Raw genomic sequence first — 22515 nt, forward strand, 5'->3', positions numbered from 1 at the left:
ATAAGTTCAATAGACCTAGGTTCATTGTACCAGCAGACATGAAGCGGTGTAAAGATTAGCCTTACATCAAGAAAGTGTAATTGGTTATCCTGGGGCAATTCAAAAGAAAAGTTTAATTTAATACAGTTTTCCTCAAATACCTTTAAAACTTTTGTGACATCCCAGGTTGGATTAGTGGAATTGAGACCAGAAAATCGTCTACATATCTGAACACCTTAGTCGCTAGTCCTGAAAGCTGAGATTGCTCAAAAAAATTTCTCTTAAAATTGGAGCAACTGGCGATCCTATGCAAATCCCTGAACGCTGAATGTAAAGTTCTCCCTTTCCCCAAGACACAAGTGTAGAATTTAGGTAAAAGCTCAGCAACTCGAGATAGCTTGCAACTGAGGTTGCACTTATTAGACTAAAAGAAAGTTTGTCATTATCGACTGTGATACATTCTTTCATGCAGGAGTACGACGGCATGCTCAGCTGTCCTACTCCGATTTTGTGCTCATATATTTGTTTCCTTTCAATAAAATTTTTCGGTTGTGAGAAAGCGCTTCGTCCTGTCTACTCTCTTCGTTTCTCGTCTTTGTGTGCTTTTACAGTTTCAAGATGCACATATGCTCATCTGACCGTGCTACGCTGTGCACACTGGCTTTGTCTTTCACCAGCTTGACTGATTGATAATAGCTACCTAAAGTATGTGAATTTTGAAGTGCTATTGATAATTCTGCCAAGGTGTCTAACCAGGAATGGCCAGGAGTGAGCATGTGCTAGCAAGTGTTTGAGTGTTTTGCCTTTAAGTTTCGTGTGATGCAGGGCTAGTTGAGCATTCAGAACTATTGTTGAAATTAGCGAGACCTGAAGGCTATGACACTGATAAGCAGAGTGGCCAAAGTCTAATTGCTATGCAGGTGGCTGTGGCTGAGCATAAGCAGATGATAGTCAGCGTCCTCTGGAAGTACATAAGTATTATCGATATTCGAAAGCACATTTTCGCTTATTTCAGCCTCTTTATTAAACTTCGTCAATAGATATGCACAGTAGCAGCAGGAAGAAGCGCAGTGATCCAAAACCCTTCTTGATTGACGTCAGCTGTTGGCCAATAGCAGCTGCTTATGGGAATCCGCTTTATTGCAAGAAAGCGAATATGCTTTATTTCGCAATAAAGCGTGAAAGGAAAAAATAGGCATCCACCTGAATTGTAGCACGAAGCTACAGAGGAAACCCGTATGGGTTTCATGAACGTGACCGACTGTGGATTGCTGGCGACGGATTTGAGAAGTGCAGCTGTCCTGGCCTGGCGTCTGCCTACATTGTGTAGCGGGTGCACATTGGCAGTGAATGGCGAGACCGTGACGGCCTCCCGCGTCCCAGCGTCAAGCGCACACCACCTTTCCCTGACAGCAGTGGGGTTGCAATCCAGCGCCTCCAGGATTCGCCTCCCCGCAGCCGAGGAAGAGAGCCTGACAACCTGAGCCGTCTGCTGTGCTTCAACAACCTCGTCGAGGGTGTTGTAGACTCCCAGCTGCATGAGCTTCGTGCTGGCATCCATGGGGATGCCGAGCACCTTTTTGATGCTCTTGTGCATCAGCACTTCGAGCTTTGCCCTCTCGTATCTGTGCAATGCGCGATGGCCACGTACACGACGTGACTCATTAAGAAGGCGGGGTGCAACCTAAGGAGGTTGTCCTCCCTCAGCCTTATGTGACTGTTGGACACCCTAGTGATAAGCCTGACCATGTTGTCCATTTTCGTGGCGATACAAGCAATGGTTTGCTCGTTACTACTGTTTGCCTTGATCAGCATACTGAGTATGCGGAGGTCCTCTACCCTCGGAATGATCTGCCTGATGGTCGTGCGAATGGATATGTTGACTTTCCCGAGAGGTGCGTGCCCTTTGAGGATGTGCCCCCTCATCGGTTGATACAAAAGAAGTTCAGACTGCGAAGGGGAGAGCTGGAGCCCCGTGCTCGCCCAGAAATCCTCCGTGCAGCTCAGTTTGTTCTTAGGGGCAGGCACGCCATTCTCAAGGTAGGCGAAGTCTGATCCCTTCAAGCTGGGGGCGAAGGGCACTCCTGAGGGGTCGGCCATCTCGCCGATTCTCAACATCACCATGCGCGGCCTCTCTGCGTGTCTCTGCGATGTGGACGGCGTTAATCATGCGGACATCACAGCGTGGTACAATGGCTGCAGTGAAGGCAGAGTCGAAATCGTTGCAGATAAAAAAAAAAAATTTCTCTTGGTCCGGGACTTGAACTCGGGTCCAATACCTTTCCAGGGCGGTCGTTGTACCATATGAGCTAACCAGGAGGCTAGTGGATCGCAGAGCAAGGGCGAAATAATCGACCACTTGAGGCACTGGGACAAAGAATATGGCAAATCAGTTCTGCAGAAGACCTCAAGGTGGAGGAAAGTACAATGAGACCTCGTTAAACTGTAGTTGGCCGGAGCTCTGAAAAAGTCCGTACTAAATGGTAGTACTGCTTAACCGAAATAGCATGAGATCAGCCACTTACCTGTCAAAAATGGAACTCGGAGAGAGTGCGATGAAAGGGGAAAAACATGCAGCATTTATTTACTTTGCGCGACAAATGTGTTATTTTTGTTTGATGCCGCGGCGGCCTAGCAGCGACGATGGCGGCCCCAAACTTGCTGAAGCTGTCAGCCAGCCTTTCAGTGAGTCCCGTCTTCTCGGCAAATGCTTGCATGGCAGATTCCTCTGGCGTTGCATATTCTTTTTGCACAGACGCGGTAGTGTTTCAGAAGTCGCGGGGCAGCTTTTCATTGTGGGGCGTTCTCGTCGCGACGATGGCATTCATGAGGCTGACATAATGCGCAGCTTCTACCAATGTCGGGCCTGAATCGCCCGTGTTGTCGCTTTCCGTGTCGTCCTTATCACTGTCGCTAGGTGACACATCGGCAACACCAGAGGCAACTATGGGGAAAAGTCAAGCCTTGTAGCCGACATCTCTTCGTGATCGCAGCAGCGCTGCCGAGCTGAGGAGAGGCTTCGGTTCAAACGAGAATGTTTGAGAAAGGTGTCTTCGCACTCTGCTTGCGAGCTCGACGCATTGTGTATGACAGCAATACTTGGCCGAAATGTTCAGAGCAACATGAGCTATCCGCGAGCTGTCTTTTCACCAAGGCTTAGGGGTGGTTCAGGGCCCCTTGAAAGGTGTTTTATGCCGCTTGTCGACACATGCCTCTGTGGCGTAATGGTTTCAATATCGGACTTCTGTACTAGAGGTCTTTTGTTAGACAATTTTAATATTGTTTAATTATTTATAACATTACTTCGTTGAAAATAATGAGGCTTCAAAGTGTCAAAGCTGTGTAAAGCCGGAAAGACGAACTTTGGCAAATGTATTTACTAACCATCATTGCCATGCTGGCTAAACCACCCTGCTTGCACCTCCCTTAGACACTAGCGCAACAGTTTGGTCTAGTAATTATTGTATGAAAGTTTATGGCTCTGACGGTTGAATGTCGCGAATGCAGTTTATGCTTTGTATCAGATTGCGCCACCGAAGCAATTTGGTACGCGTTCAGTTGGGTAAACCATGTGATAATTCTTTGTAAGCTATTTTTTCTTGAAAGTCTTCCTGGGCTTGGCCAAAAATGGGAATTTTTGATGGGAGATTACGTGTGTCCCACACATTCACTGTACGTAACCTTAGCACCACCAATATTGCAATCACCATTTGGGCTGGGCACATGCAGGCTGATGAACCAAGTTCGAATTATCTGGGGAAGGCTAACTTTAGGATTAAAATTTAAAAAGTTTCATCCCATACAAATGTATGGCTGCTGGCTAAGACCTTTGTTCTAGATCAAGTTAACTGGAGTCAAATAATGGAATGCTACTGTATTAGGTAATTAGAGCTCACACATTGTATTTAAAGGGACATTAAAGCGAAACAATAAATCAGTTTAGATTAATGAAGCATTGTTCGAGAACCTTGCAGGCAGTCATTTCAAAAATATAGTTGCTTATTATGTGAGAAAATGAAGGTTCAAGTATCAGTATTTGAATTTCGCGCCGAAACTCCAGCACCGGTACGTCAGCGTGACGTCAGGGATTCCAAAGTAGGTTTTCGGATTTGGGCCGCGTTGGCTGAATAAAGGTTCCCGAAACTTGCCATGTTTATATTCGGTTCCTTTAGAACACAATGTAGTCAATCTGTACCGTTATGTATAATTAGTAGGCCCTAGAAGATGCCATCAAAATCCAAGACGTCACAGCCCCAGGTAGGGAAACTTAAGTAGGCGTCGCCACCCGTATTTCGTTCTTGCGCTTTTTCTGGCTTACCAAACGTCTTATCGTTGTAAGAGTGGTGTTTTTGGTGTTGTAGAATGGTAATTTATTGATGTAGAAGAAATCATTTTTCACTTTAGTGTCCCTTTAAAGTTAACCAAGTAACCGCACCTTGTTCAGTGTGTCTGACGTTGGACATAATTAACGCTTATGGGGAAGATAAGGAATGCTGTAATATATGGAACACATTTCTGTCACATTTCACCCTATTGATATGTTTGAAAGAAAGAGCAATGTTAAAAAGTGGCATTAAGTGTACTGGGTATCTATTTCAATCGAAACAGATTAAAGAAAAAAAAAAAGCTGTTTGTGCACTTTTATATATGTCATTCTTTAAGATATTCACTGATAAATTGCCTTGACCTGTTTCAATACTAAAAGTAGGTGCACAAAGAGTGTTAGAAAAACTGCCCACATAATGCTTCCTGCCTCGTTTGGTTTCTTTAATTCAACAGGTTGATTGCCATGTTGTCATTTTACTGCAAGATGGGCATCGGATGCTTTTTTGCCTTACAAAAGCTATCTTTATCTGTGTGTTTTATTTGTAGTTTTGTTTCTTCTAAAGCCTTTATAGAAGATAAAAAAAAGCATCTAATGTAGGAGTTAATGTAGGAGTGTGCAAATATTTGAAAATTTCAAATATGAATGAAATAATTTTGTTATTAGATTCAAAAATGCATTATTTGAAATATTCAAATATTCTTTTCTGTATGAATGTAAGGGCCATCAACATTTATGGGATTCTACAGAGATAATCGCTGATTTAAGTTGGTGTTCTCAAAGAACCTGCTGCAGGAGAGCCTCAGTTGCTGCGTAATGGCGCCAGTTCCAGAGTGAATGCACAGGGCAGGTAACTAGGGCTTAATAATATCAGTTATTTAATAAAAGTGCTTTATTTTTTTTCCAGCCGATGAACTTGTCTTCATTTTTTGGTAAAGCAATTTTTCATTTGGCCAGTTTAGCATGCGTGCATTCCTTTGAAAGAATGCGTGGCGCTGTATGTAGCATCACAACGTATGTCCTTGAAACATGGCAACACGCTTAGAGGCATCTAGTTCCGTGCTATTTCATTGTTTCATTACTGTCATTGTAATGGTGCTCCAGGTAACTGAAAGTTTATCATTTACATTCTCCTAATTTGACTGGAAGTTCGCTTGTTAAGGATATTTCATGCATATCAAGTAATGCATATAATGTTTTAATGCAAAGCATTCCTTTGCTTATCCCAGGGACTTTGCTGTAGGTAGGTAGGTAAGTTCATGTCTAGTCTCGTTTCAGGCCTCTTCAATAATAAATTCAAGTGTCCGATGGTGAGATAGAACCTCTTTCTCCCAGCACAGCAACTCAATGCTCTAACCATTTGGACACCATCGTATGCTTCCTGTTTTTGTGGCAAAGATGTTTGGCGCATGTGCCATGTGCCAATTTCTCCCATTCTTCCCTCAAGACAACTAGCACTTTGAGAAGCTGTGTTAGATTGCACCACTTTTGGGATCAGATCACATTCTATAGTCCTTTCCTCATAGCAATAGAGAATGCTGTGCGATTTGTACTGCCTACACGGTTAGTGCAGGTCTTAATATTTCTTAACTGGACTACAAATGCCATTGTCCTTTAACCCCACGAAGCCTGCACACCATTTCACGTCAAAGAATATAAAACTGCTTCACATTCATTTCCAGCCATAGAGATTATATTAGTGCGAATAAAACAGTGAAATAAGTCAGAAATAATTAGTATGTTAATTACTTGATTAGTAATTGATTTGCTGAACTATCCTCAACTGAGAACTCTCTCCCAGCTTATCAGAAATGCTAGTATAGTGGCTAGAGAGGCAGGTGGGCTGACCGAGCGTAGTTCACCGCTTCTCTGCATCATGGCGGAAAAATGGTGCCTCAGTCAGTAGAACTGTTCTGCAGTGCGTGTCGTCTGTACGCAGGGAAGACAAAATACGTGTTTGAGAATATTGCAGCCACTTATTTCAGCCATGATGTATGCTTGAAATACCCATCGATAAAGTGCGAGCAAAGCTGTATGAGTAATGAGCTATTGTCAGAAAAGACAAAGTGCTGGAACTATTTTTTTTAGCTTCTATGCGAGAACCTTGCACTAAATGTTTAGCGGCTTTGAATGAGGTCGGAGTTGGACTTTTAGGCTGTGAACTAGCGAGTAGTTTTTTCGTAGATTTGGTGCAGCCAAGTTGTGTTTAAGTCGGATAATCAGGTTCAATGGGCTGAAGTACATGGACTAGCTATGAGAGACACAGCAGGAGGGCATTCCGGAATAATTTTTGCACCACCTCAGAGTCTTTAAGGGTGTATGCGGGGCTAAAATACCGATTTCGGTGAAAAAAACCTGTTTTTTATTCTTGCTTGTTCTGAACTGCTTGTTTAATAACGAATCTTCTCACCAAGTTTGGTAGTTATTTGAGCAATAGAAAGGAAGAAAATGAATATTTTTGACAAGTTGGTGGCACGCATTTCCCGTCGAACGCGACTCTGAACGCTGTTTTTCCAGACGCAGCTGCATAGTGGGCACGAAATGAAAGGCAGAGTGAATGCCCACGTTAGGAAGTTTGTTTTTCACACTTTTTAGAGAAATTGCGAAACTAAAGAAAACGACGAAAGGTCTAGGAGGCATGGGGAAGCTGACACAAAGTGTTGTAAAAAAACTCACTACTTACTATGCATCTGTCCTGAAAGACAATGCTCCAGATGTAAAAAAAATGCAACGAGGAGTATTTGCGACGCTTTTTCACTCCTACTCGACAGTTAAAGTCCCACGACACGACGCTTGCCCAGTTGGTGAGGACTCTTGGTGTCACTACAATCGGCACAGAGCCCTAGTTGCAGCGGAAAAGCCATCAGTGCCAAAATGCCATCGTCCAGCTTTCAGCATAGATGTTGCCAAAGAGCTGGTACCTCTCTACAACAGGCTTAGTAAGCCAGAGCTTCTTGCGCGATGTTCAAGGATGCAGACACAGAATGCAAACGAGTCCTTCAGTGCTCTTGTATGGAAAAGGTGCCCAAAGACAGAATTTGCATCACTGAGAACACTGGAGACTGCAGCAGCCCTCGCTGTGCTAGAATTCATTGGAGGAGCAAGTGGCATCAAGAGAGTTCTCGACAAGCTGGAATTTGAACATGGAGTTCAGACGCATAAGGACGTTCAGGAAGCAACGGAGCAAGCCATTTCACGAGCGCAGGCAAGAGCGATGGATAGCTCTAAGGATAAAAAAAAAAAAGAGACGACGCCTTGAAGCAATCGCCGTAGAGCAGAGTCATATTGACAAGGAGAGCCCGACATATGCAGTAGGGCACTTTAATTTTTTCTGATCATAAGAATAAATGCCATGCTCTGAAATCATTGAAGTGATTTTTGTCAGTTGCACTTTCTGCAAAAAAAAAAAGAGCTTTAGGAAAAGTATCATTTCCAGACTACTTCACCAAATGCTGCTTGCAACGTTTTTTCTAGACTGAAATTTTGTGAGGAACAAGATAAAGTACTTTTCAGATGCCTAAATTTTTTCCAACATATAATATTTAGCAGATCTTTGACATGTAATGACAGTTAAAAAAAATAAACTTCACTTTGAGAGTGATGACATTTTTACAGAAATGACATACAAAATGTGCAACTGACCTTATCCTGCACTATAAACCATCTAGAAGGTATCTAATCACAAATAATTTGTATATTTTCATTATTTTGTTAACTATAGTTTTCCTAAGTTGACACACAAGATTGCTAAATTTCACAGTTATAACTTTTTTTCTCGTTGCACTGGGGTGCTGATATTTGGAAGATATTCTAATGGCAACAAGATCAACTACCCTGAAAATTTCGTAAAAATTGGTTGAGCGCTTCAAAAGTTGACCCTTCAGCGTAGCATCCCCCCTTAATGTGTGTCAAAACCTAAGTACACGAGTGTTTTGTATTCTGGCACAATCAAAACTAGACCGCCATGACATATAAACGAACCCTCAACCTCGTCATCAGCAACACAACGATAACCACCAGGCCATCATGGCGGGTAAGAACTCCGATTGGAGCAAGGATGTTTCACTTCGTGCTGAATTTACAGCTCCCGTGTAATTAAGTCTCATTGTCCTTTGCCTTTTCTAAAGCTTAGTAATATATTCCTACGACCGTTCATGCCGTAGCTGGCAATATTTCGTATATTTCAGGAACAAGTCAAAATGTGGCAACCGTGGAACCTTCCACTTCCATATCCAGTGACCGAGCATGATGCAACACGTACGCGATAGCAAGCTCTGCAGTCGCCGGCACAGAAATCTTGACGTAATTTGCGCAGGGTTTATTCGCAGCTTGTTGCTCAGATCTCTCTCGTGGTTTGCAGTCATGTTGTGTGATCAGTACCAAATAACATTTGCTCTTCTTTTTTCGGGCATCATATTATAGAGATAAGCGGAAGCACCATACCATTGCATCTTTGGTAAACTTCGTCAACAGCATGGGTGAAATCGCATTTGAAGAACCGTTCCTAAATGCGTTCTCCATTCAGTAGTGGTGTCCGCTGCTGCTTTAGGCCCCTGTGATTTATAGTTCGGAGCGAAGAAATAAATGAGCTTGTTGATCTTCTCTGAACCAAAAATACCGCTACCATTTGGTGCGGACTCCGCTTATCCACCGTCGGAGATGAGCTTCCGCTAACCATGCTGCTCATCTTTTCGTTCTAGAAGCTTCAACATATTTTAGCAACTTGGAAACACGCAATAACAGACCGGTATCTCCTCATTGCACAAACTGATGGCTACAGATGAGTCTTTTACTTTTCATGCTTTATTTGTTCCATGCAGTCTGCCTCAACTACCAGACATACACCGCTCGGAACCGTTTTATAGAGTGGCTTTACCGTTGCACTGAGCGCAGCGCCACTTCCGCGTCATGATGCGGAGAAATGGCAAACTATGTTCCTGATGGGTTGGTCGGCACACCGACTCCTCTATCCATCGTAATGCTAGTGTGGGTTCAGCATGGGTTTTCAGTTCATCAGAGTTTTCAGGAATCAAATTCAGCAAATTGAAAATTATACGTTGGGCTTTGTGAGGTTAACATTTGCCACGTGACATAGGCATAGGTACGTGCAGTTGTACAACACTTAGTAACTGATGACATTGTGTCACAATTCATGTTCTTATGCCCATCCACTGCCTACAACTTTGTAGAACCCAACGAATGGCATGTCAAAAACTTGTTTTAAATGGCCGGTCTAGAAATCATGCCGTCACCATCATACAATAATCTTTGCTGTCATCATGGCCTTGCTGCTGTCATCATCAACACGATTATGTCACATGCAGCTGCTTGATTTAACAACCAAGTAAACCAAGTGTTACCAGGTGGACACGGTCCAGCTGGTAACACTTTACAGAACTTGAATGATGCTGGATAGCCAGCTACTTGCTAAATGCTTCATATAGCATCGATTCCCACAGTGCATGATATCTGCTTTTAACAACCAGACTCCACGCCAACTTTATATTTCACTTTGTTCAGAAATTCGAAAATATTTTATATTCAATATTTGGAAGTTTGAGCTAATGCAACCTAGGTTCCTGGTCATACTTATGCAGATATCAAATCCATTCCTTGAGTGACCATTGCCACCTGTGTTATAGAAAGCACATTCTACCTCTATAGTGGCGCTGTTTAGAGACGGGAATTTGGCAACTTATGTTACTGGAATAATTTCTTTTAAACATCTTTTTTATTCCATTGTTAAAAACTTCTGCAAACTTGTGCAATTTCTATCAAACAGTTTGAAATTTAGTATGCATATTTGAGGTGAGTGCATGTATACCCAGCGACAAAATGAGACCTGAGAAAAAGCTGAATATCTCTGCAACCTCACAATGCAGTCTGTTATTTGCATTTCATGCCTACAGTTTACAGTTTTACAGTAATTGCAGTATACAGTTTTACTGGCAGCTCTACAGGCTGCTTGGGAACTGAACATTTTCGGAGATCCCCTTGTCCATAAACTTTTGTGATGGGGTGTACATATGTGCACAAAGAGTTCCCCAGCTAGGTATTCTTCTATTGCTCTAGCGCAGCTCAGTTCGAGTAAGTCACCCTGGCACTTGTGATGCTTGCGTTCCAGTCGAAAGCTAGTGCGAAACTACGGCATTGGCAGCAGCAGATATACAGCAGTGCCATGACCACTTGCTGGAATGGCGAGTCAGCGCTTCATATTTCTTCGGGAGCATGGTCAGGCTTATAAGCGGTGAGCAGAAAGTGCCTGGCGCTCGGGCGCTTTCTGCTCACCGCTTTCATCCAGGCGCTTTCTGCCCACCGCTTTCATGCCGGAACACGCTCCCAAAGAAACAAGAAGCGCTGATACTTTATTCCAGCAAGTGGTCATGGCACTGCTGTATATCTGCTGCTGCCGATGCCATAGTTTCGCACCCACTTTAAATTTGAACACAAGCATCGCAAGTGCTCCGGTGACTTATTCGCACCGAGTTGCGCTAAAGCAAGACAAGAATATGGTGCACCAACCGGGCCATTCAGCAATACTTGTTAATCTCGTCTAAGTAACTTGTTTTTTTGGTCACACTTTTTTTTGTGGTTTATGTTCTCAGCACTGCTGTACTTTAGCACTTTGCATTGTTTAAGTTTCCAGCTTGCATGCGGCAGTAACTTATCTTTAGCATGAACTTAGACAAGTTAGAGGATTTAGGTATTGAATAAATATAATAAATCTAAGAATATAATAGAAACTCACTAAACTAACTTGCCTGAACATCTGGCTTCTGCGTCTCTTTCCCTCTCTCTCTTTTCTCTGATCTTTACAATAGTGAGGGTGATCAAACACATTAATCCCACTTGGTTTTGAATACATGTTGCTGCACTGTAAAGTGCTAATTTTCATGTTTTTGCAAGTTTAGTGAAATGAATGCCAGTGCAGCAATTTGCATCTTTTCAATTAGGCTAACTGCAAGTGAAAGTTTTATTAAACACACACGCAGGGTGCCGAGTGTACTGAAGGGCATGCAATTTTATCGCATTTCATTCGCTGAGCTCAATCGAATTGAGTATTTGTTGCTCGACGCTGGCGTGCATCTCTAGGACATGCTGTCACGAAAAAATGCTAAATGTAGTGGTGTGCTGCTTTTTCACAGGGTAATGCTGCAGTCACCAGTCTGTTTAATTCCTACACTGCTCCTCCTGAGGTAACTCACGGGCCCACCCTTGCACAACGTCTGCTTCGCCCAAGTGTACTCGTTTTGTGTTTTCAGCACATTCCCTGCATCTCCTGAAGCAACTTGGGCAATAATGAACTTTGTGCTCTCGTTTTGACGTCTATGGAAAGGTAATCCAAACACACAAAACTTGTAAGTTAAATTTCTGACGGCAAGTGGAGCACGTGTCTTGATGCTTTGTTGCTCTGTCTCTGCAGGGCAGCCATGGTCAGCCAGTGTGGCAGGGCCATCCACACTTTGAATGGCAAAGGAATTTATGAACTGTTGATAATTTCTGAATTCGAAGAAAGCGAAGATGAACACAGTTTTACGTAGCATGAAACCAACATGCACAAATATACAGCAGGGACTGAGAATGGGCAGGGAAGACATAGCGAACCACTTCGGCAGGTTCACCTGCACTTTGACAAAGGAAGATATTATTGAATGGGAAGAAGCTGACCAAACAGCTGGTGATTCATCATACAGAAATTTAGGCATGCATAAAATGGCACACCCAAATAGGTTGAGGTCAACACAAACCTAACTATCAACTGAAAGCTTGTACAGCTGTCATACTCTATTTCTCCCCGTTGGCTTGGTAAAGACTGTGCTTGATGAATTGCTTCCCGTGCTGCTCCACGTGTGGTTCTTGTTTGCTGATTTGATCTTTTGTGCTAGATACGATTCCTGAGTGGTCGATGGATTGCTGTATTTTACTTCTGATGTTTCGTGTGTGATTCAGCTTGATTGACCTACATAAGGCAGGCTTGTTGCGGAAATAAAGTTAGATGTGAGTGGGTGCCGGTCCTGTCGTTTGTGTCCTTCTTCAGTCCTGGTCTTTTGCGCGTTGCCTTTACTCATTCAGTCATACTCTTCTGCCATTGTGCAACCTTTCAGTTGATAGTAGGCATTTGGTTTGTACTTCTTAAGTGGAGACGCTCCTCGAAGCAACTTTTTTTATTACTTGTATTAGAGGTTTCAAAATTCAGCCAATTATACAATTTTCTATGTAGATCTCAAATATGTCATTACTTTTTGTGTAGCTGATACAGTTTTTGAGTTATGTGATGCACAATGGGAAAATATAGTCTTCTTTGTGGGCGCTTTTTTATGTACTAAATTTTCACAAAAAGCCTCGTGCTGTAGCTTGTTTAGCTCTTTGTAGATCACAAAGTGCCGATATCTAGCCAAACAATGTATACATTTACTGGAACTAAGCAAAAAGATCAGAGCATTTCAACTATTCTTTTTCTCGATTCCCTGAACTATAACCTTGTAGTTTTGCAACTACTGGTAGGAGATATTGCAATTTAAATAAGTATCAGCACTGTACATATCTTCAAGATTAAGTATGCCAAGTTTCGTTAGTATAAGACGATTATAAATGTACAAGGTTAGTCTGGTGTAATTGTGGAAAAAAATGAGTTGAAGTGTCCTAATTTTTTTTCATAGTTGCAGTAATTGTAGATAGTGTGTGAATAGATATCAGCACTTAGCAGTCTACAAAGCTAAATAAGCTACAGCACAAAGCTTTTTGTGAAAATTCATTACACAATGAAGCGCCCACAAAATCCCTCAATTTTGCCATTGTGTAGGACCTAACTCAATAAGTATAGTGGCTACACAGAAACTAATGACACATTTGAAATCTGCTTGTAAAGTTATATAAGTGGGTGGATTTTTAAATTGCTTGTACAAATATTTAAAAGATGTTTTTTTGAGGAACATCTTCCCTTTAAAGGGCCCCTCGCCAGGTCTGACTATTTTGAGCTGACAAGCGCAGAGCATACAATGCGCCCCGTCGATCGTGTTTACAAAGAATTACATCGCTACGCCCCGTGGAAAGGTCTGAAATTTCAATCCGAACGCCGTTTTCCCTTCTCCTCACGGCCGCTGTGTTCCATCCAAACGGTGATGTACTCGTGTCCCTTCACCTACGTACTCGTGTCCGCAGTGTGATGTCGCTCGTGGTGACACGTGACTTGGAGAATTATTCAAGGCACCATCTGTTATTTGTGTGATCTGGTGCTTGAATTGACGAATTGATGTTTAGAGAAATAATAAAACACACAAACGGAATGTCTGCGTGTTTTTTGTTTTACTTCACACTGAAGCAAGAGGGATGTACTTTCGTTTCATCTGCTTGTTCGCACGGTCGTGTAGTCACGTGCGCAGGTACCGGAACTATGCCATTTTCTATCGTATTCCAGTGCGTGATCATGCTCTGTGATCTGTTTGTTCTGCCTCAGTAATTGTGTAGCACTGAATTATACCGCTAGTCATGTGTCCTTGTGTGCAGCACCAAAATCATGTGCTGCGCAAAACCTGATAGTCACAACAGCTCGTGCACAGTGCCGAGGGGAAAAAAAAAGCGAGAAAAAAAAAGAAAGTGAAGGTGGGGCCCATGTTATATGTCACGCCATCCTCGAGGTCCGGTGTGAGAGAACGCAGGAAAGGAATTTCGCTTGCGGAGGTTAGACGGGGCGAGTGGAGAAAGCGTCTCGATATGCAGTGGATATTGCTTCCTGAAGTCATGGGTTCGCGGCACTGAAATATTTGTATCTCGGCTATTAATGAGGTCTTGAAAAATTCTTGTGGCAGAACGCTCCCTAGAGGACATGTAACAACTTTCAGTGTATAACCAAAATTTGCTATGGGGCCTGGTGAAGGGGCCCTTTAAGGTACGTCTGCACTAGCGACAAAAATGCACACGTCGTGTGCGGCGAGCAATGCTATACGCTTAGACAAAGGTACACCCTTTGGGGTGTGTATCTGCCACACAATAGTCATCATCTGCGTTGCTTGCATTTCCTTTCTTGAAAATGCCGTGCCCGCTACTTTCCTGTCGGGAATTCTATGTCATGCTGATAACGCGCATGCCGTTCGTTACTGGGAAGTACTGGGCTGGCAGCGTTAAAGAAAGGAAATGCGGACAAGACAGATGACGTTTATTGTTGTGTGGCAAGATACAACCAAAAGGGTGTAATTTTGTTTTAGAGTGTATCAAGAATTACAAGATTCATGAAAACTGGCAGCAATGCACGGCAACTGCTGGAATGGGTGCGAGACCCATTTTTTGCAGCTCCCGCAATACGAGCACCAATCAGAAGTGAGCCATGCTGTTGTGGCGCTACCTGTCTCACAATGAATCATAATATATGGCCTCTGAGATTGAGGAATGATATGCGTGCCATAAAATCTCGGAGGCCTTGTTCAGCCAATAAGGTTGTTTTCATTAAGCCTTCCCATACCGCTGTTAAGATGCACCGAGAAAGGAGTGGCTTCGAAATGGAAGTGTTTTGGAGACAGTCTGTGCATATGCCTGTTTGTGTGAGAAATCCAACGTTGATTTCAAGGACAAGGAGTATGTTATAATTGCATGCAGGCGGGGAAGCAGAGTGTGTGCGTGGCCCTCAGTGTCCCTGTACCGCTAGATCTAGAGCACCTAAAACCTTCTCGTCCTTTTTCTGGTGCATCAGCATTGCACAAATAGAGAGCAAATTACTATTATAGTGTTCACAGTCGCCAGTAGCTACTCGTCCGTATCCGACATGCCTGAGCATGACGGGCAGTGGCGCAAAGAAACACGAACACCTCTGATGAAAGACTAAATTAGCCGAACGGAATGCGTGTTTTCATCAGAAGTATTGAATGGAACGGGACAACTCGGGATGCCAAGTGTTGCTGCTGCGTGCCGCAAAACGCGATTGTGAACTTTCCTGTGCGCGTCTGCCTTGCCGCGCTCGGCATGTCGCGCATATTTTTGTCACTAGTGCGGACGTACCTTTATTCGTCATGCGTCCATGCACTGGACGCCTGCATTTTCATACTGTGACAGAAATTTATGAACTTGTGAATTTCGGAGGCGACAGTGATTAAGCAGCAGCATGTAGTATAAAATGTCTGCTGAACCAATATGTGAGAAAAACTTGGGAGGGGCTGACGATCAGTTAGAAAAAAAAAAAAAAATTGGCTGTCAGTGAGTTCAGGTTCAGAGTGATGCAGACTTTATTCGTAAATGCTTACGATGACTCTTGTTCCACTGTCTCCACACCAAAAAAACAAATGTCTTGCACTGTAACTTGTACCTTATTTTTTATGCCTTATCTTCATGTATATGTAAGGTGTGTGCCTTCTAGAATTCATGAAAAAAAAAAAAACTTTGGCCCTCTATATGAATGAAGCCAGTTAATGTTGTTTGCAGCCTAAGTGTAATGCTGCTGGTATGTTTTGTGTCTTCTGGTTAATCGTTCAAATATTTAAGTTCAATATTGATCTGGGAGAGTGCATGTTTCAAAGCTATCTTATAGTAGTGTCGCTCATGTAGCTCATTTTTCCATGTTCCAAAGAAAGGCAACTTGTAAGCATCGTTGGTGCCGCTCACAAAAATATTGCAAGTGGATTATTGCTACCCTTGACTCTGCCTTGGAGCCTTTTAAATGGGATGGGTTGCATTTCATGGAGGTGGCCACTACATTTTTGCATGAGATCAAAGCATGCACCATGGTTTCCGATAGCTTGGCTTTCAAGAAACGCAACAAGATGAATGTTCTGTTGCAATCATGCACCTGTAAATTTTGAAGTTCTTGTTTTTGTTTGCCTTACCTTGAAGTGTCACATGAGTGTATTCAGGGTACAAGGAGTGATGCTGTAGTAAACAGTAAAGGCACCCATTCAGGGCATGCACTTGGCTTACAGGTCCTATGAGTACCCACACAGAGCAAGATACGCGTTGTGTCACGCCTCGCCTCACAGACATGTTGCCTCCGATGAGCAGCTATGGCAGAATTTTTTTCCCCTTCTCTGAGTTTTGGTATCAAAAATATCTACTTTTGCTAATTTTTTGTAACGAATGCACTTATACTTAAAAAAATAAGCTTCGTGGAGGCTGCTCTGTATCTACATTATCCGAAACTAGGCTTTTTAACCCTATCAGGGTCAAACTGTTTTGCAGAAACTGCCTCCGTGGTCAATTTTTTTATTGCAGTTTCCAGTAAAGGAACTAATTGAAAACTTGTGAATACAGCAAAAGTTTATTGCAAGCAATATTTTGTCTCAGAAATGCATTTCTTGCACAAACGTATACTCACAAGTATACCGTACAGTAAGATATCAAGAAAAATGTCTGGGACAATTTACAGGTATCAGTTTGTTGTCCCAAAAATATGTTTAATCAAAATAAGAAATGCTTCAGCAGTCGCTGCGAAAAGAGGTACCCCGCGCGGCTATCACGGAATTACAAGCATGTGCACTCCATTGTATGGAAATACGCGAGCTGCAACTGAAATGGGAACCTCAAAAGAAAAGAAAATATAAAGTATTCCTGAACTTCAGCTGTGCAGGGTTATATCTAAGCTTCCAGAAGCACTATGGTGGCGGCCGTAAAAACTATAGCATCTTCTCCACGCTCACCTTGGTGGTAGCAGACGACACGTGCTTGACCACGGGAGCGTGCGCTCCAGTAAGCGAAAACATAATTTCAAATGACTGGGCAGCTCCATGGAGATGGCAGTGCCTCTCATCAGCTAGTGTCGAATATGCATGAAATATCAAGCAGGATAGGTGCCATACATATATGTAAAAAATAAGTGGCGCCGTACATGTCTGGCAGTCCAGAATTTAATTGCAGTTGCCCTATAAATGGCACCCTAGCAGATCCCCACCACACGAGCAACTAGATGACAGGAAATAAGATGAGCAAAACATGAACAAGGTGAATGCAAGAGCCAACGTTTCGACAAGTGGACTTGTCTTCTTCAAGGCCTTCAAGGAAGCAACACATGCTGAAGAGTGCGCAACCGAGGCAACGCAGACGCAGATTCGCGAATAAAAAAGAGAAGCCAGGAAATGTGTTGCTAACAAGTATGCAGAAGAAAATTTGGCAGAATCCGTTATGCCGAAGCCACAAGCTTCTTGCTATAAACCATGAGAACTGCAAAGGATAAACAATAGATTTCTCGGTAATCTTTTACCACAAAGCTATCTCTTAACTGACACATACCCTCTGATGGTTGCTTCTCACCATGTTTAAGGGCACCTTCTGCTGGTGTTGCAAATATATACTCTTGCATATAGGTTGCCACATGCTCCCTCCCCTTCCCCCTTCGTCCATTCTCCCCTTCCCCCTTTTCCCTTTTCTCTCGTGCCCCCACCCCACCTCCCATGAATAATGTGGACTCGCTTTTAGATATGGCGATTAGTTTCATAATAGGTTGTGTGCTGCAAAGAATTCCATTCTGTGTTAAAGAAAAGATTACAAATTGTTTGGACTGGAGCATTGGCTGCTGTCAGAGCAATTTAGCATTTTTTAACTAATATGCAAAAGACAAAATACTGGTGGCTGTTCCAGATGGCTTCTGGCATCTCATATGCAGAGGCGGCCTCCTTTTTTATGGTGTGTGTGTGTGTGTGTATGTGTGTATGTGCGCGTATGTGTGTGTGCGTGCATGTGTGCACCTTGTATATTTTCAACAATAGCCAGCCATTGCCTTCATTCATCTAACAGGGAGTATACTCTCAATCAAAATGTGCTGCATGCAGGTCTCATCTTTTATTGTGAGTGTCCAAGGTGCTTCAAACCTTTTTAATTTTATATTTTAATGAAAGGAACTAGCACTTCGGAGTATGGTGTCTGGTGCTGCAGAGACTTTAGTTCTTGTAATCTATGTCTGACATGGATATGTAGCAGTGTGAGGACCTTTAGTAAAGAATGATGTGCCTGGTTGCTTGCATGGACTTTGGTGGAACGTTTTTCTTTTTGATGTGTGCTTGTGTGGTTGCTCTAACTACATTGGTAGCTTGTGGCCTGTGAGATGGGATTTTCTTGGGAAGCTGTTCTTTCTCACAACTCTCTTCCTCTGCTCTTTGCCAGGTGGTTACGAACGATATCTGTGATCCTCTTCCTTAACAAGCAGGACTTGCTAGCGGAAAAAATCAAGGCTGGCAAGTCTAGGTTAGAAGAGTATTTTCAAGAATTTGCGCACTACCAAACTCCCTCGGATGGTGAGTGGTTTTCTTCCCCTCTCACTTCCTTTCTTTACTTTCCCATTAACCTTCTCTGATATTGTTTTACGTGGAAAAACTACTTACTACTGTGACATGTCACATTATCCTTACAGTCCCAGCGATTTCTATCTCTTCACATGATGTCTTGGTGAATAGGGAGTTAGAAGTAAAAAAAAAAGTTGCATCTATAGTCTACATGAAGTCACCATACCTTAGTGTTGAAGCAGCGAACTGACAAGGACATGGCAAAGACACACAAGAATACACAGCACTTGCTGCTCTATTCTTGTGTGTCTTCGCCTTGTCCTTGTCAGTGTGCTGCTTCACCACCAAGGTATGATGATTAATCACCAACTAGCCCAACTTTCCACAATACTGATCTACATGAAGTTTTTGAATATGTGTATTGCTGTGAAAAACTTTCTTCTAGAAATTACTTTTCACAAAATTCATGCCTGACACAGTGCATTTGTGTGCAACATGATATAGATATGTTTTCTACTTTATGAAGTACAAGTGCAAATAATGAAATGCTGAAATAGTTGACTGTTCAGAGTTACTGATGAAATATGATTATATATATTTCTAAAATAGCTTAGAACAATAATTAGATGACCATTTGCAGATTTAAGGCTATACTGGCCACCTCGTTGTTAGTGTGGTAGGGCAATAGAGGCTTAAAAAGTACCAGATTTAAATAATGTGTGCACGTGCATGCGTGTGTGTGTGTTTGTATATGTGCATGCATGTGTGTGTGTGTGTGAATAAACTAGAATGTCAAATATTTCTCCTGTATTGAAAAACTTCAGTCGCCTTTTCGTTATCCACTTCCTACTTTGACCATTCAACTCTATTGTATTCAGTTGTCGCAGATGTAATGGAGTTAGCTGGGAATTAGCTTTGTAACACTTTCGGAGTGTGACTTTGTTCTGATATTCTTTTGGCAGATATCAGCAAATTGTTGCTCCCCTTATATTTTTATAGCAATAAAGGTTGCGTGCTTAATTCAATAATTAATCTGAAAATTAGAATCTTCTTTTTTTTACCTGGAGTGTATAGTAATATAATATTAAAGGTACATTAAAGAGAAAAGTTATTTCACTTGTGTTAGTAAATCACGCTCTTGCAGTACCAAAAACTATACACTTACAATGAGAAAAGATTTGGTAAGCCAGAAAAGGCACAAAAAGGAAAGATTGGTGTTGACACTGCCTTGGAGTCTCTGCACCAGATCGCCATTCTCTCATGGATTTTGATTGCATCTGCTACGGCCTAGTTAATTGTTTATCAGTAAAAATGGACTGCATTGTGTGCTAAAGGAGCCAAAGATTGAACTTGGCAGGTATGGGCAACTTTTACCGAGCCATCACATGGCCGAAATGGGAAAAAATACTTTGAAATGTGTGACATCACTGACATACCGGTGCAGGTGTTTTGTCTTCAAATTACTTAAATCGAACATTGTCATTCATTTTGTCTTTAATAAACCTCTTATTGCATAGTTATTGAATCATTAAACACAGTCTAAATCAAAACACTGAATCAGTCTACACTGATTTAGTGTTTCTCTTTAGTGTCCCTTTAAGGCATCAGGTTTTATGCTATAATCTGTTTTTTATACGTTGCCTTCTGAAAAATATATAGTTTGCATAGTCACATGACTTACCGTAAAAGGCCTATTTGTGAAATACCATTTTTGACTGCTTTATTTAGTGCTGGAATTCTGGAATAATTTATCTACACCAAAACTGCAAAAGATGCTCATGGTGGCAGTAGGGTACATTGTTCTTGAGAGAAACTGTCAGCTACTCAAGATACACAGACACACTTGCCAAGCATTACAAGTTTACTGTAAGGATTATGAATTTGGGCTCGTTCTACGATCTTACAAATGTTTCGCCAAGTTTTATGAAAAATTGATTGTTTCCAAAAAAAAAAAATAGTTTTGAAGCTGTTACAAGTTCGGGCTGTGCAAGATCGCAAAACACCTATCAAGAAGAAATTATGATGCTACCTGCGGCCGCACTCTTGTGGCAGCACGAGGTGCCATATACCGCAGGCGTTGCCTTCATACACTTTTCAATGCATGTGTAATGGCCCTGGAGTGGGAGTCCAGCCATATTTCTTCTCCTCTCGTGCTGCCCAGATGTTCCTGTGGACTGCTTAAAAGTAAAGAGTAGTCATTGTATATAGTGCAAATGCATATGTATCCCATAAATGGTGTTTCATGCAGGCAAAAAAAGTGTGCTATACCCCTTTCTTCCCCCATGCCCACTATATATTGTGTGTGAGATTTTTTTATTAATTTTAAAGTTGACAGGTTGGCAGATATGGAACAATGAAATTAAATCTTCAGCACGTTACATATTTTTACCCTGCAGACTTTGTTCTGCACCATGGTAAGCCCAAGTTCACCAGCTGCTTGCACATTATGAAAAGTGGTTGTGAATTATCTGCATTTAAAATGGTTCTTACTGGCAGCCACCCTTCATGATGGAACCATACCACATCTTTTATTCTAAAGCAAGCCTCATTTAGCATGTATCATAATCTATAAAACTCTGAATACTGGTGTATTTCTGGAGGCTGAACTTTCTTTTGGCTTGCATGTGCACTTTGGAACTAGGAGAGGTGCACCACAGAGTTTTGTTGCTTCCAAGCTATTTTAAAGAATACTATGAGTTAATTTGTTTTTTAACTATGCCATATTTATGTAGGAGTAGTCCTAAAAAAAAAAGTGTAGTTTGTCTTTCAACCAAAATATAAAAGAGGTGCTCTGGAAGAGAAAGATAGATCGAGAGACATAACGTTTATTTGCACCTGCAAAAAAAGTCTGGAGGAGTCAAGAGTCTTTCTGTCTCTTCGGCTTGCACCTCCCTTCTCAGCTGGCTGATGCTCCTTGAAGCTTAGTGGTGTCCAGGGCCATGTGGATAACTTCTCTTTGATCATCTTCCTTCGAGCTGGTCATTAATGTCTGTCCCTATCTGGCTTATGGTACCTAGGACATGTCCATATTATGTGGATCATGTCCGCCTTTGCCTCGCAGTGTTTGCAATTCATGTTCACAGTGTTACCGTGTTACCATCTCTTCAGAATGTAGGGGTTGCACATCACCCCCGCTTAGAGTTGCCTCCATGTTATCTCTTCTTGCTTACTTAGTTTCTTGTGCACCTCTGGCAGTGTTTTCCTTCCCTTTCTATAATAAGTGAGAATTTTGCTGTAAGTGATTGTGCCTCCTTCTTTTTCTTGGGGTTTCCTGGTTGGAGAGGCTGCATTGTTGTACTGGTAAATAAGCTCTCGGGCCAATGCGTGTGCTTTCTCATTGCCGGGCAAGCCTTCGTGGCCAGGAGTCCTCATAAGGTTTACTAATTCTTCTGGAATCGGTCCTTTCTCCAATATGTGGAGTGCCCTTTGGAGATTCTCCCTACGGTATAATTCCTGATGCCTGTTTTGGAATCTGACACTGATTTTGACCACTTTTTGAGTGAAAGCAAGTGCTATGGCCACCTCCTCTGCAACCTCCACTCTGTTTTGTGTGGTACTTCAGCTCTTTGAGTTCTCACTGTTTGCGTGTGTCGTCACTGAGACAGAACCTGGTCTGCTTTCATATTCTGCTGCATCCGTGTAGAACACTTCTTGCTTTTTATCTAGTGATTTTTGTAATGCTTTAACCCTGTCTTTCCTCCTATCCTGGTGGTGACTGGGATGCATGTTCTTCGGGAGTGGTGGTACACGTATCCTGTCTCTGATTTTGATGGGATGGCTCCAGTGTTTCTTACTTTGTTGTGGGTTTTGTATCCTAGTTTCTCTAGAATTATCAGACCGCCTTTGCTTCTCATTAGTCTCTGTTGCTGGAAGACTAGTGTTGCTTCGATCAACTCTTCTAGGGTGTTTGAAATGCCCATGTTTAGTATCCTCTGTGTAGATGTGCATGGTGGCAGGTTTAGGGCTGTTTTAACTCCTTTCCTAATGAGGATTTCTATTTTGTTTTTCTCGAGC

At 42.3% G+C, this 22515-nt stretch overlaps 1 protein-coding gene across 3 annotated transcripts in view; it reads left to right on the top strand.

Annotated features, from left to right (window-relative positions):
• Galphas (G protein alpha s subunit) overlaps positions 1–22515 on the top strand; it is a 199699-nt gene that overhangs the window by 73498 nt on the left and 103686 nt on the right. For all 3 annotated transcript variants that reach the window (XM_070530671.1, XM_070530669.1, XM_070530670.1), the window contains exon 9: positions 18383–18513. In XM_070530671.1, coding sequence (XP_070386772.1) covers positions 18383–18513 — 131 coding nt within the window. The remainder of the gene's footprint in view (positions 1–18382; positions 18514–22515) is intronic.

The sequence above is a fragment of the Dermacentor albipictus genome, chromosome 1 (genome assembly GCF_038994185.2).
Source record: "Dermacentor albipictus isolate Rhodes 1998 colony chromosome 1, USDA_Dalb.pri_finalv2, whole genome shotgun sequence".
Lineage (NCBI taxonomy): Eukaryota > Metazoa > Arthropoda > Arachnida > Ixodida > Ixodidae > Dermacentor > Dermacentor albipictus.